This window comes from Hippoglossus hippoglossus, chromosome 7 (genome assembly GCF_009819705.1).
Source record: "Hippoglossus hippoglossus isolate fHipHip1 chromosome 7, fHipHip1.pri, whole genome shotgun sequence".
In the NCBI taxonomy this organism is placed as follows: Eukaryota; Metazoa; Chordata; class Actinopteri; order Pleuronectiformes; family Pleuronectidae; genus Hippoglossus; species Hippoglossus hippoglossus.
Window position 1 is genome coordinate 1501770 of NC_047157.1, and position 13541 is coordinate 1515310.

At 42.9% G+C, this 13541-nt stretch overlaps 2 protein-coding genes across 4 annotated transcripts in view; one reads left to right on the forward strand and one right to left on the reverse strand.

Moving 5' to 3' along the window:
- plod1a (procollagen-lysine, 2-oxoglutarate 5-dioxygenase 1a) overlaps positions 1-1225 on the forward strand; it is a 23096-nt gene extending 21871 nt beyond the window's left edge. For 2 of the 3 annotated variants that reach the window (XM_034591404.1, XM_034591405.1), the window contains exon 19: positions 407-1225. In XM_034591404.1, coding sequence (XP_034447295.1) covers positions 407-562 — 156 coding nt within the window. In that variant the 3' untranslated portion in view covers positions 563-1225. The remainder of the gene's footprint in view (positions 1-406) is intronic. The other variant, XM_034591406.1, reaches the window with a different exon arrangement.
- On the reverse strand, positions 826-11708 carry LOC117765124 (targeting protein for Xklp2-like). Its single transcript, XM_034591416.1, has 15 exons — positions 11662-11708; positions 11130-11252; positions 10688-10819; positions 10385-10508; positions 9927-10004; positions 9117-9226; positions 8811-8959; positions 8294-8604; positions 7178-7397; positions 6938-7033; positions 4778-4951; positions 4547-4693; positions 4355-4466; positions 2599-2765; positions 826-2270 (listed from the first exon to the last, which is right to left on the reverse strand). Exons 2-15 carry the CDS (start codon positions 11236-11238, stop codon positions 2160-2162), a joined length of 2040 nt encoding a protein of 679 aa, XP_034447307.1. The 5' UTR covers positions 11239-11252; positions 11662-11708; the 3' UTR covers positions 826-2159.
- Between the last annotated feature and the right edge of the window lie 1833 nt (positions 11709-13541).

Below are 13541 nucleotides of genomic sequence, written 5' to 3' on the forward strand. Positions count from 1 at the left end.
TGAGGTGAATCCTATTAAAGTGGAACAGTATGGAGTGTTACTAACCACATTTAATGATGAACAGGACCCTGATGGTTCTATTTAGTGGCAGGTAACCATAGAAACACCAGTGACTCCCAACCAGGGGTACTTCTACCCCAGGGGTATGTAGTGAGTATGGAGTACTATTTGGCACAAAGAAAAAATGGTAACTCCGCTTCTGTTGCTCTCAGTATTAGAAGTCCGAATGCAAATCGAAGCAAAACCACTGAAAAGACTAAACTTAAACCAGAATATTCACTTTCAACCCTTCTATACAATTATATCATATCTATACAATAGCTGGAAAATGGCTGGAACAAGCACAACCAGCACTTGAGCCTTGTTCCGCTGTCAGACGTTAACGTGTGTCATGCTCTGACTGCAGGGTGGTGGATGCAGGTTCCTCCGCTACGACTGCGCCGTAGATGCTCCTCGTAAAGGCTGGGCCCTCATGCACCCGGGCCGCCTCACCCACTACCACGAAGGCTTGCCAACCACCGCCGGCGTCCGCTACATTGCAGTCTCCTTTGTGGATCCCTGAAGATGACGACACCCCACCAGCTAGTCCAGACCAAAGGGGACAAACGCTCAATCACAGCTGCTCTGTATCGTCTGATTTGGAGTGGTGACGTTTTTTTTCTTTTAAAGTCCAACATGACCATTTCTTTCTTACTTATAGAATCATACACAACTTATGGCTCTAATCAACCTTTATCAGCAGTGGAGTTTCAGAGATCTATAATGTAATGACACCCATTGGAACAAGAACATGTAGGTCATTAAAATACAAGTTTTTTTTTTTTCATCGATCTAAAGACTGGTCTGGAGCCTGCTTTGCCTCTAGCTCCACGTTTCTCAGGAAATCACCAGTTCAGCTCAGACTTTTTAAACATGCTTTTGTAAAAACCTTGTGTTGTTGAATTTACTTCCATAAGTTACATAAAGTGCCTTTTTGTACTCAGATCCGTTCTTTTTAGATTTTTTATTGAAGTGAAATACTCCAAAACCTGGTATGCCTCTTAATTTATTTTTATTTGATAAAACCCACTCCACTATTTTGTGTATTTGCATTCTCACTGCTGTTTGACAGATTCTGTATTCCTCTGCTTTCACTGGGGTCAGTCAGCTGAGTTTCTGGTCTGAGTAACATTCACACTCACTGTGCTTTAAACACAACTTGAATAAAACAGTTTACCAAACTGAAGTGGTTCTGAGCTGTGATCAAACAGTTCTGTCCCTGACTGAAGCTTCTCACAGATGTGATAAGAAAACAGACATGCTTTCTCTGCTCAGAGCAGCTTCACATCAAACAGTAGATACACAGGCAGCAGGTGATGTGGTAGCATCATGTATCTGTTATAGGGATCAACTCAAATGTGATGGTTCACTTTAAAAACTCTTCAAAAAAGTGGCTTCATGCAGACTGAGGTCACTTTCACTCAGTGATGTCATCATAACAGCACTGAGGTCAGTGTTTGCTGTGAACCAGAAAACACTGGAGATGATTTCAATTGAATGTTAAACTGCTTCACATCCTGCTGCTGTCTGACATCCTTTTCCCTTAAAAAGGTTCAGTGTGTAAGATACATATTGGCAGAAATTGAATATAAAATAATTTTAGTGATGTTTTCATTAGTGTGTTTCACCTAAATTGTACAGTTGTTTTCTTTACCCTAGAATAGGACCTTTATATTTAATACTTTATCAAGAGCGGGTCCTCTCTGCGGAGATCGCCATGTTTTTTACAGGTTCTCCTTCATGTTTAGAAAGGGAAGGGTGAGGTGAGGGGTATTCAGCTGCAACATGTAACTTCACCACTAGATGTCACTAAAATGTACACATTGACCTTTTAATAATAATTTACAACAGAAAAATGGTTAAAATACTGATGTACATAAATAGATAACACCAATAATAGCTGGCACCAATTCAGTCCAGAGCCTTGAGGCCCTGATGTACAACACTCTGCCCCTTTAGTTTTCAGTCCAGATTCAGGAAGTCACAGTAGAACCTCACCTGAAGATCACAAGCTGTGCAAAGGTAAATAGAGAATAATACAAATAAATCTGAGATGCAGCCTGGACCAGGCCATGAAGTCTGAAGAGGTAAAAAAAATAAAAAAATAAAAAGACACTTGATCACAGGCGGAAACGATCAGAGAACTTTGGAGTGTGAGGGACCGTGAGAGGAACGTCACTCTTCTTAACCAGAACAGGTTTGTAGTGTTTGACGGGCTGAGCCTTGTGAACCTGCAGAGGAGATGCAGAGGAAGAGTGTCACACACACAGACCATCTGATACAGCCCATACAAGTCATTTTGTAAAAACACAACATTCAAACTGCTAATTGGTTTTAATGCTGAGGCTCGTCCATGCAACTGATTTTAAAAACATGTTGAATCTATTAACAAATTAGTCGCACATTGGTAAGATAACAATGGATTCTCAGCTGCTCTTTTAACATTATGTATATAATATATCATAATTTTCATTACAGGTTAAATATACAGCTACACTGTTGTCTCATAGTATTTCCCCTCATCTCCTCTCAATGAACGGTGTCGTGTTTGAAAGTGACCTGTTCTTGCCGCAGCCTGGTGATCTCCTCTTTTTGTTGCTGCTCCTCCTCTTGTCTCTGCTCCTCCTCCATGAGCTCCCTGAGAGCCTCCTTCTCGCTGACCAGTCGCTCGTACTCCTGGCGCTCCCGGGCACGTCGCTCCGTCGACAGCTCAAAGTTCTCCACAGCTGTGGAAGAGTGAGTGACTTAAAGGGGACATAGCATGCGAATTCCACTTTGTTAGTGCTTCTACAGGTTAATGTGGGTATCTGGCATGTCTACCAACCCAAAACTCTGGGAAAAAACACTTGCGCGTTTTGTTATGGTTCCTCTAAGTCAGAAACGTCATGCTTGAGTGACTCGATTGAGCTTCCTGGGTTTTGTGTCGTAACAAGGCACTGGAAGTCTCCCTACATGGTCTTGGCCCACCCCCCACCTCATCCCCCCCCCCCCCGTCACGCCGGGTTTACACCGGAGGCAGCGCAGCGCCGTTCCCAAGCACGCAGCCGGGCTGTTCACGGGACGAGCATTTCTCCGCTGGTCAGCCCGCGATTCACTCACATGTGGCATTTGTCTGGATCGTTGGGACTGGGAGGCTGCAGCAGCTGCTCGGGCGCGACCGCTCGCTCTCCCGTGCGTGAGCTGGAATTTGTGTCAACGCCACACAGCCAACAGTGTGGAAGACTTCCACAGTGTTCAGCACTACTGTAACACTGGCACACACACACACACACACAGAACCCCCCCACTCGTTACGCCGGGTTTACACCGGACGCAGAAGCGCAGCGCTGTTCCCAAGCGCGCAGCCGCCTGGCTGTTCACACGGGACGAGCATTTCTCCGCTGGTCAGCCCCATAGACTGTATATATAAGGTCAGCCCGCGATTCTGCTTTCTCCGCTTGTTGTTGTACCCGTTGAATGTCGGGGTTCGGGGGTAAATGATGGTCTTCATAGCCCCCCCCCCCACCCCTCTCTTTCTCTCTCTGTCTGTCTGCTTGTGTGCTTGTAGTGGATGGGCAGAGGGGGGCATTTAATTATGTGATTGGGAAAATTAAAACTCCAGGACAACAGAAGGGGAATACAAAGTATGGGATGCATATTTGATAATTTATATCATAAAATATGTAATTTATATTGTTTAAAATCATGGGGGGAGAGGGGAGCTGGCTCATTAGCATTTAAAGGAACAGGCACTCAAAACAGGTCACTCTGTGGAGGGCTGTTTTAGACAGGGTAAAAAGGGTGCTGTTTGAAATGATCCTTGTGGTATTTTGACCAAAGTATGTTACAGACATTTCATTAAGACCCCAAGGAACCATATCAACTTGTGGTAAAATGGGCATGCTATGTCCCCTTTAAGAGAGCAGTGACAGATATCGTCAAGACGACAGGAGCACAGTGAGTTCACAATAGTGAAGGAGACTCGGAGCAGAAGGCTGCAGCTGCTTCACCGTCAGACAACGTTCAATACCTGATCATGTGATCAAATTATAATCAGGCCTTTAGCATGAAGCTGCGATCAACAATATTTTCCAATACTGATACAAACTGTTAAAAACTTCCAATTTCGTTTGAACTATAATGTTTCCACTGATCAGATAATAAAACTCACACAGATCAGTTGGAGTAAAAAACAGAGGTTGTGTCGTCAGTAAAGAACTGACTCAGCTCCTGTGAGACCATCACTCCACCTGATGGGAACAGAGTCCAGTGGAAACTCTACATGTAGCTTCATCAGGCTCCTGGTGAAGAGGAGAAAATGAAATGTCAGTCCTACCTGCTGCAGCTCGCTCTGGCTTTTTGGGCAGGAAAGGTTCTTTATGAGTGACGGTGTTGGGTCTGGCTTTGAATGTTGCTGCTTCCTCCTGTTGCTTCTGCTCTTCTTTCACCTACAAGGCACAGAGATCGTGTGTGAATGTTGTGAAGAACAAAAGGTGCTTGTGTGGGTTCAGAGGCAGATCCATCATACCATCTGCTCCCAGCGACTGTTCTTCACAGAACCACGTTCATCCAGGAGAAGTCTGAAGGGCTCCGGCTTTGTGGCCTCCAGCTTCTTCTTTTCAGGGAGAAGCACAGACTCAAAGTCTGGCAGCGGCTGGGCCTTGAACTGAGGGACCTGAAACGTTCAGAGGACAGTGATTGAAAACTGGCTCTAAGACATCCAGCATAAAGACACAGCGGCTGAGGAAGTGAGACTCACCTCTTCATTCCTCTTCTCCTCCAGCCTCTTTTCTTTCATTGCCCTCCTCTCTCGCTCCCTCTCGTCAAAGGAGAAAGGACAGACCTCCACATGGTGGTGCTCTGGGAGCCGCGGCTGGAAGGGGAGGCCAAAGTGAGGCACTGGGGGGGGCTTGATTGGTGACGGCTGTTTTACCTACAAGACACAAAAGCAGGTTTAGGTCATTTACAGGGGTCTGAGCAGGGGGAGGAGTTTGTCAGAGTTGGTGTGGTCACTAATGATCTTCAATTACTCCGACTCTGTACACACCTGGTATTAACCTGGTTTTTGTGATCCAAACTCAAGTGGGCAGCACTAAATACAGGTGTGAATGCACTCAGATCGGATAGCAATCCGATCATGCCAGACCACATTGGAAGGTGATCTGGGCCACGTGTCCACAGTCGTTTAGCAGTGTGAACACGAATCAGTCCTGGTCCACATGTGAAAGACCTCAGTTGACGTCCTCTGACCCACTACAGTTTCACGACTCAAACATTTCTCTTCTTGATGCTTTTTTGTGACCACCACCACAATGTCAACACGGACCACCACATAATGGTCGATACTTTACTAAAATTGGTCAAATCTTTCACAGCGCGTCATTAAGACTCCTGACTCGTATCGCTACCTTTCGCTCATGCAGACAGTGATATCTGACAGGCTTGTGTATTCAGACTAGGTTAAAAACAACTTGGTCTTAAAGAACAGTAAAGACTTATGCGTTTGTTTGTTTGTTTGTTTGTATAGAGCAGGGAAGTGAGATCCGATCATGAGATGCATGTGGGGACACATTTTAATGCCAGGTGTAAACGCACAAACTCAGCTGTGCACTTGTGATCGGAGCACAGAAACCACATTGTTATTTTCTAGAGCAGTCTACATCCATCAAGAACAAAAACTGTGAACATATCCATATAAAATAACCGAGAGCAGACAGTGAGGGCGTTTTGTTCTACCAGTTTCAATGTCAATTTAGTTCAATTTTAGACAACACAAGACAAAAAGCAGTTAGAGAATTCACTGGAATCAAAACTAAATTTTCCTAGGATTTACAGATCATCGTTCCAGCACAATTGAAAACAACTCAATTCTAAACTAAAGAATTAAAATGTTGAATGATTTTTTTTAATAATGAGACTTCCACGGACAAGCCAGTTTAGGTCAACAAATATTTTATAGATGGTGTAATAAGTAAGTTCAAAATACCAAACTATTCAGTTTTTACTATTCAAGCAAACTATGGGAAATATAAGTGATCTAGGTCCGCCAACTCCACCTTCTCTTTCTGAATTAGTCCTCTCATCAAGCTTGATCATCTGTAATTGCTCCTCTTGCATAGAACTCAATCCCCAGCCTCTGCTCTTGACCATCTGCCAAGTCTATTGCCCACTTTTTCTTCCTCATCAATGTGCACTCTGTGCTTCTTGCATAGAGATGTGAAGTGTCCTGCCAGCTCTTCAGTACCTTTGTCAAGCCATCCATCATAGTACCAGCTTCATATTATTCTTATTCCACCTGCTTGTAAATGGGGAACCCACAGCTGTCTGTTCATGGGCCAGAAGAAACACTTCTAAAAACAGTCCAAGTCTGTGGATATGTACTTTTCATGTGCTTATGGAAAGAGCTGCATCCAAAACACCTGCCTCCGCCTGCTGCCCCACCCCTCATCTGAACGCTGTGGGGATTTGTGTTGGGAACGCGTCCGAGTTGAGAATCTCCTGCTGCTGTGTTAATGTGTGAAAGGCAAACTCTGGAGAATGTCCTCACCCAATTCTGAATCAGTCTCCGGAGTTCACGTTGAAAACAGTTTTATTTAATCGGTCTAAATTATATTTGAGCATCATTATTACCATTATCATATTTTTTGTCTGTTTGTATACAAGTTCGTACAACCTTATGTCCTGTCTGCCAATAAAGCTTCATTGACTTGAACATTCTTCGAACACATGACTATTATGTCGATAAATCCTTTACATAAACATCAGGACCACACAAGAAAGTTGTTATTTCCTGCCCAACACACATGCATGATATTTGTCCTGGTTATTGTGGATATGTGAAATATTCTTGGTGAATATCCAGTAAAGCGAATAAATGTTAAAGTTGCTTTCCATACAAGACAAACAAATGTGTCCTTACTTCCTCGACCTTGCGATCCACACGAACCCTCTTCTTCAGAGCAAAAGCTGGAGACTCTGGAACAGTTGGATGCCGAACTTTCTTTTCTGGCACTCCCTGTTGAGAGAAGGAAATCGACTTTACTATGTTTATTTATGGGAAGAACCTTTAAAGATTCATGTTGTCAGAACAAGAACCCAGCAAGTTTAATGTGAAGCCTGTATCTGACATTGAAGTGTCAGCAGCAAGTTTCAAACTCACCACGACTCCTTCCAGGATCCTTTTGGGCAGAGGCTGGGATTTAAAGGTATGTGGCCTCTCTTCTTCCTCAGACTTCTTGGAAATCTGTCTCTCCTGGAGCCTTTTTTCAATCTGCAGCTCAAAGCCTTCAGGTACTGTGGGTTCCTTCACGGCTGGCTTCTTCAAATGCTCTGCACCTTCCAGTAGTTTCCTGTTTAGCTCCAGAGCCTTGAATTTAAACCTGGGATTAGAACATAAGATTGATTAATTAATGGCCCATGAAACTCAATGATGTCCTTTCCCCATTTTGATCCAAGCTAGGGTTCAGCATGTATGGTCATTGTCTCAGCAGCAGTGTCAAGTGTGGCAGCACTTTAACTGACAAAGTGACAAGAGTAGTAAATGTGGGCAGTTTGCCAGTTGAGTTGCACCTTGAATCCAATCCATATCCCCTTAACAGGGCTCCAGACTAACTTTTTCCTTGGCTGCACTGGTGCGCGTAACTTTTTCATGCACCACCACATATTTTAGTTGCACCCAATATTTAATTTTCAGCGTAGCTTCCCATAGACATATCTAATTATGTAAATTATTGTAAACAGGAGCAAAGGTGTAGAATTTAATTTTAATCACCAACCACTCAACAAAAAATGATAAAACAAACTTAAAGTGCTTGAAAAAGTCAAATAAATAGATGAACCAAACAAATATAGGTCACACTGTGCGACTAAAATGGTCTCACTCTGGAGCCCTGCTTAATATATGTCAGATAAATGGTTCTCAGTGTTTCAATACTCACCGAGCCAGAGTGAATAGAGGAAAAGACATGGCACAACAGAAACGTAGCGAGAGCAGGCAGTGACGATCATTGTCGTCACATAAGTCAAATTAACACCAAGCAAATGACTTGGTTGCTATAAGCCAACTATATTAACTGGATGTTGTAGGAAGCGTCTTGATCCATATAAATAAATGAATCTCTAAAAACAGTTTCCTCCATTTTTTAAAAATGCTTGCGCAGGTCCCCACATTTCCTAGCGCGACTTCCCGCATTCGTCATGCGACAGTAAGCAGGTCTAACCACCAGTTTAAGAAAGTGACAAAGACGTGATGGTGTGCTGAAGAACAGGCTCTTACTTGTGAAGTTGGTCCACCTCTTCAGCCTCCAGCTCAGCACTGCTCTTCACAGTGGTGGGCCGGCTCCTCTGGCGGGTCATCAGGTGTGGGGTATGAGGTTGGGTGAGCTTCAGCTGGTCGCCCTTCACTGGATGTGGCCCTCTCTCTTGACTCTGGCGACTACGCAGATGGTAGCGGTCAGGGGTTCGTTTTTGGTACTGCTCAATCTGCTGAGCCATGGGCACATAGGCTCCTGACCCCTCCACCTTTCTCTTGTTGCCCCTCGACAGGTTGAAGGGTTTGGGTATAGTGGCACCTTTCATGGCCTTTACCTTTAAAAAAAATAAATGTATAACATTTTTTTTTAAGTAAAGTGTTTTTATTATGTCTCATTTGTTTGCTTTCAGACCATCATATTACTGCTCAATAAAGAACTGAACTCTACTTCTATAGAGACAGGATGAGCTGAACACAATTAAGGCAACAAAATCTGAGTATATTCAGAATTTGGATCAGGTGGATCATATGAAGAACTTACTGGGGAGGAATGTTTGCGAAGCTGACTGATGAAGTCCACTTCTTTATCTGCTGTACTGGATGAAGTAGTCGCCTTAATGCGGTTGTCTGTGGTGAAATTGAATTCTTTAGGCACAGTCATGGACAGGACCTCCTTCTTCGGGGGTGGATCTGAAATAACAGTGACACAGATTTCCTTCAAGAAGCAAAGTGAACCTTGATCCATTTAACAGTCATATTCAAATGGTACCAACTAACAGCTTGTTGTTCAGCACATTGAACTGAATTAACTGCAGCCACACAAAGTCAGTCACTAATATCCACTCACTGCCAGCCAGAGCAGCTTTGTAGCTGGCCTCGTTCTGTCTGCGGTGCAGAGCCACTTCCTTCTGGAGGTTCCTGATGCGCTCCAGCTCCTGTTCTTCAGAGCTGCACAGCCTGTTTAACACATCAGCAAACATCTGTCTCATTTAAAGTCGAATCTCCACTTTTATACATTCAATACTATGAAGATAATTAAGATTGAGAGGAGTTGATCTCATTATACTTTTCTACAGATTTCTGTTTTGGAGTAGACAAAACCATCCAGACAGATTCTGCATGTAGTTAAAGGCAGCCAGCCGATGACTGGTCGCACCAGAAACTATAATATTTCTTAGTTCAACATGCACACAGCATATGAGACCAAATCACCATGTTCAAAGGGCTCTGAAGTCACTGAAAGTCATAAATTAAATCCTCATATCTCAGCATTTTTCACCTCCCTCCGATCCCAGCTGGCTTTTCACTCAGCCTTTGAATGTGGCCGTTCACAACAGTTAACACTTACTTTACTAATGTGATTAGGCGACAAGTCAGATTAACATTCTGTTCTAGCACAAGCAGACCCATAGCAGTTCCATCAGTCCCTTCAGGATGCTTTATAATCACACAGATATTCTGAGTATAAGTCTTCTTACTCTGGCAACAGGACTCCTAAAACAAACAGCCGCAGTAGAAAACTTGAATGAAACACAACCAAAAAGGGGATACAAAGTGGGGGAGCCGACAAGGCATCACAATCATTTGTAAACATGTAAGAACTATAAGTACTGAATCTATAAACGTCTTGGGATGAAAGGACAATCATGACACTTACGGTTTGGATTTCTTTGATGGTGGTGCAGCCGACTGTGTTGGAGCTGAACCGGTTGTTGTCACTTTACGTTTTGAAATCCTAAAATGAGGAAAAAAATAAAAGAAAGCATGTAATTACATCAAAAGTACAGAGATGCTAACAACTTAATCTCAAGTTCCCCAAACACCTGATTGTGCATTTACTATTTCCTCTGTATGGGACAGAGTGTCAATGCAACTTTAAACAAAGCACAAACAAGCAGAACATGAAACCTTTGGCCTCTGTGCTTGTGCACTTTGTCACATGTTTAATTCAGTGTTGCCATTTGATGCTAATACAAATGTATTATCTGATGCCTCAAGAGCGTACAAGAATAAAGCTGCAGACTGCATCAGCAGTTTCATTTGTTGTACTGTGCAGCTTGTGGCAGCACACTTCGATCACACTGTAGTGCATGTGTAGCATCACAAGAACTGCACCTGCTTGGCTGGGCAGGGGGTTGAGTCGCCGTCCTCCTCTTTGGTCGGCCATTAGCCCGAGTCGCAGTTTCAGCTCCCCAGGATGTGACAAGGTTTGGAGGTGGAGATGTGGATGTGCCAGGACCTGGAACATTGATCAGTCCACATGGATTCACATTGACCAAGTCATGAGGACACTGAATTACAGAAGACCAGAGGAACGCACACTAGGACCAAGCAATCTTTTAAAACCACCTTAAAGTAGCTTAACAGAAAATAAGGAGTGCATCCTTTGTACTTGGCTATAATGCAAAGTTAACTAACCGCTGTCTACATCCGTGTTGACTTGAGGAATCACGATGGCTTTGGGCAGGTTGGGTGAATTGCTTCTCATAAAGGGCCAGTCAGGTCTTAAAGGTGTAGTAAGGCGACCCTCTGCTCCCCCGACCTGTTGTTCTGCAGGTGAGACACACAGGAAGTAGATGTGAACTCAAACAGGTGCTTTAACCTACATACTGGTTATTCTTTCATACAGACTGTTTGCACCATCAGTTTCAGAGCCTGGGTGCGTGGGAACAAGAGAGAGAAACTGTCTGCACTAAGATTAACTTTAGAGTGTTTGTATTTTAACAACATGTAGAACCAGGGTTGCTCATCAGGACTGGACACAGAGGAAAACAGCGTTCGGCTGGTCAACAAAGGTCCAACAAGTGTTTCCTACCGTCTGAGGAGGTCAATGTTAAAGTGCAGTCCCACTGAGACTCACCGAACCACTGATCATCACCGTCGTTATTCTCCAGCTCCTTCAAGTCGACGACGTGGGACGGAGCATCGAACTCGTATCGGTCAGCGGAGCCACAGTCGCTTTCCGCCATTATTCAACACGAAGCTTTAGAAAACATGAGACATCAAAGTCAGTTTAACGCATCAACATGTGTTTAACCAGCAGTTTACACATGATAACCGTCTGAGCTGAGTTAAGAACAGGACCGAAGCGGGACAGATAACAGAGAACCTGGTTTATCTTTAAGAATAAATGATCGTAACGTTCAGTCAGTGAATGTCTCCGGAGACAGTTTCTCCGGGTGAGCTGTAGTCTCCATTGGGTTCCTGTTATGGAGGAAGCGAATGGCTAACGCTAGCTAAGCTTCAACATGAGCTGCTTCAGAAGCGTCAGGTCGTTAAATGAACCAAAGACTCTCACACGTTCAGTATCGATTCAGTCATTTGATCAGAGTTCAGCTTGAATCCTCAGTTTGTGACGTTTCACTCAATATGGAAGAAGCGTTGGAACTTACCGACACTGTTTTCTTTCTCCGAGCGTTCTCGGACTTGGAAGCTGCGCAGAGGAATGTAACGTTAGCTTTTAAATATAAACTGACCAATACCTGACGGCCTGTTCATCAACTCGTCGCTCATTGGTTCATAAAAGCCAACTTCCTGTGACCTGGCCACGTGATCACCGCGGCTTGTATACGGAAATGAGGACATGTTTTTTCCCTTTTTCTTCAAATACACACAAACAATAACAAAGAGCCCATAGTGTCGACTAGATGACAGGTATATGAAAGGGGGATATTTGGACAAATATAAGAAAACACACACGCACACACACACACACCTACCTTACGGTTCCAAACCACCAAAAGGGAGACACAGGGACTCTTGAATAACAAATAAATACATTTTTAATCATTTATTTAAACTACAATGAATATGATATTTACCCCAAAATGGCCTACAGATGTGCCACATCAGGCAATGATGATGCACTTCTGGATGTTAGCCTAAAGTTGCCCACTTGTAAAATAGCAAATGTGGCCCCAACATTCCAAAACTAAACTGGGCCTTTTTGGCAAACATGCCGTGCTCTAGTCCAGGTGTAATCTGGATGTGAACCTAAAATGGCCCATGTGGTAAATGGTGAATATGGCCCAAATAGCACAAAACAACTTCAGGCCACCTTTGGTTCACATCAATTCAATTTTATTTGTATAGCGATATATCATAATATACATTATCTCAAGGCACTTTACATAGACGGTCACAGGGAAATGTTAACAGGTCGAAATGTCATTGACATAAGTGATAATCTTTGGCCGAAATTTGTTCGAAACAGGGGATTAAAAAAACATGTGTTCTAATGTTTCGTCTGTCTAATTGCAAGGCTCCACCTCAAAATTAAACATGTTTTAAAGAGAAATTCTGCCACAGGGTAGAAACCTTGTGTATTGTGTGTAAAGTGGGTCTCCTTGACCTTTGGGGAAATCGCCCATTTGACAAATTTGATTAAAATCATGACAAAGGATGCATTTCAAGACAGCCCTTGTAAATGTGTTGTTACATTTTTAACATTTAGGTTACACTTATCAATCACTAAATTTGGCAATCCAGAATTCACATTAGATTGCATTAAATGGTTTTGGATTAACTGAATAAAGATAAGGGGATATCTTTACAAAGCTTATTCTTCTCTCTTTGGGTACAATTTAAGTTATATTTAAAAAAGTCCATATGGTCCCAAAGGTTACCCATGCAATCCAATAGATCACTTACAGACAAATTGCCCTTCTCATACCAATAACACTTACTTATAGATTTCCTATTAGTTGTATTTAACAAGTATGTGTGCTGGGACTAACAACAACTCTCAGGTAAATGTGTCATTTATCCTGCATACAATTAAAGAAAAGTACAGAAAATAATGAGTAGACACTTTAAGTCCTGTCTGATGGTTAATGCATAAAGTGTATGTGAGGGTTAAGTCAGGGTGAGATTTCATAAAAACTGTAAAAATTACTATTTCTGGTGGTCCAAGTGGAAAGGTCATGGAGCAGGATTGCCCCTCTGGGAACCATGATCGTCTGTATCAAACTCTGTGACACTTCATCCAATAGTTGTTGAGACATTTCAGTGTGTACCAAAGTACTGAGCTGAACAACTGACTTTGCCGCCCACTAAAACATAGAGATATGTGTGTGCGTTTTGAGAGAACTGAACGTATCCAGTAGAGGAGGTCAAATTGTGCCCACCTATGATGATACTTCGGTGAAACCTGAACCAAACGAATCAGATCCCATTTTTCTCATGAAATACTAAATGCAAAATGCAAAAGATGTTGAGGGTGTATTCAAAATAATTAAAAATGATTATGCATATCGTGTATCTTAACATACTT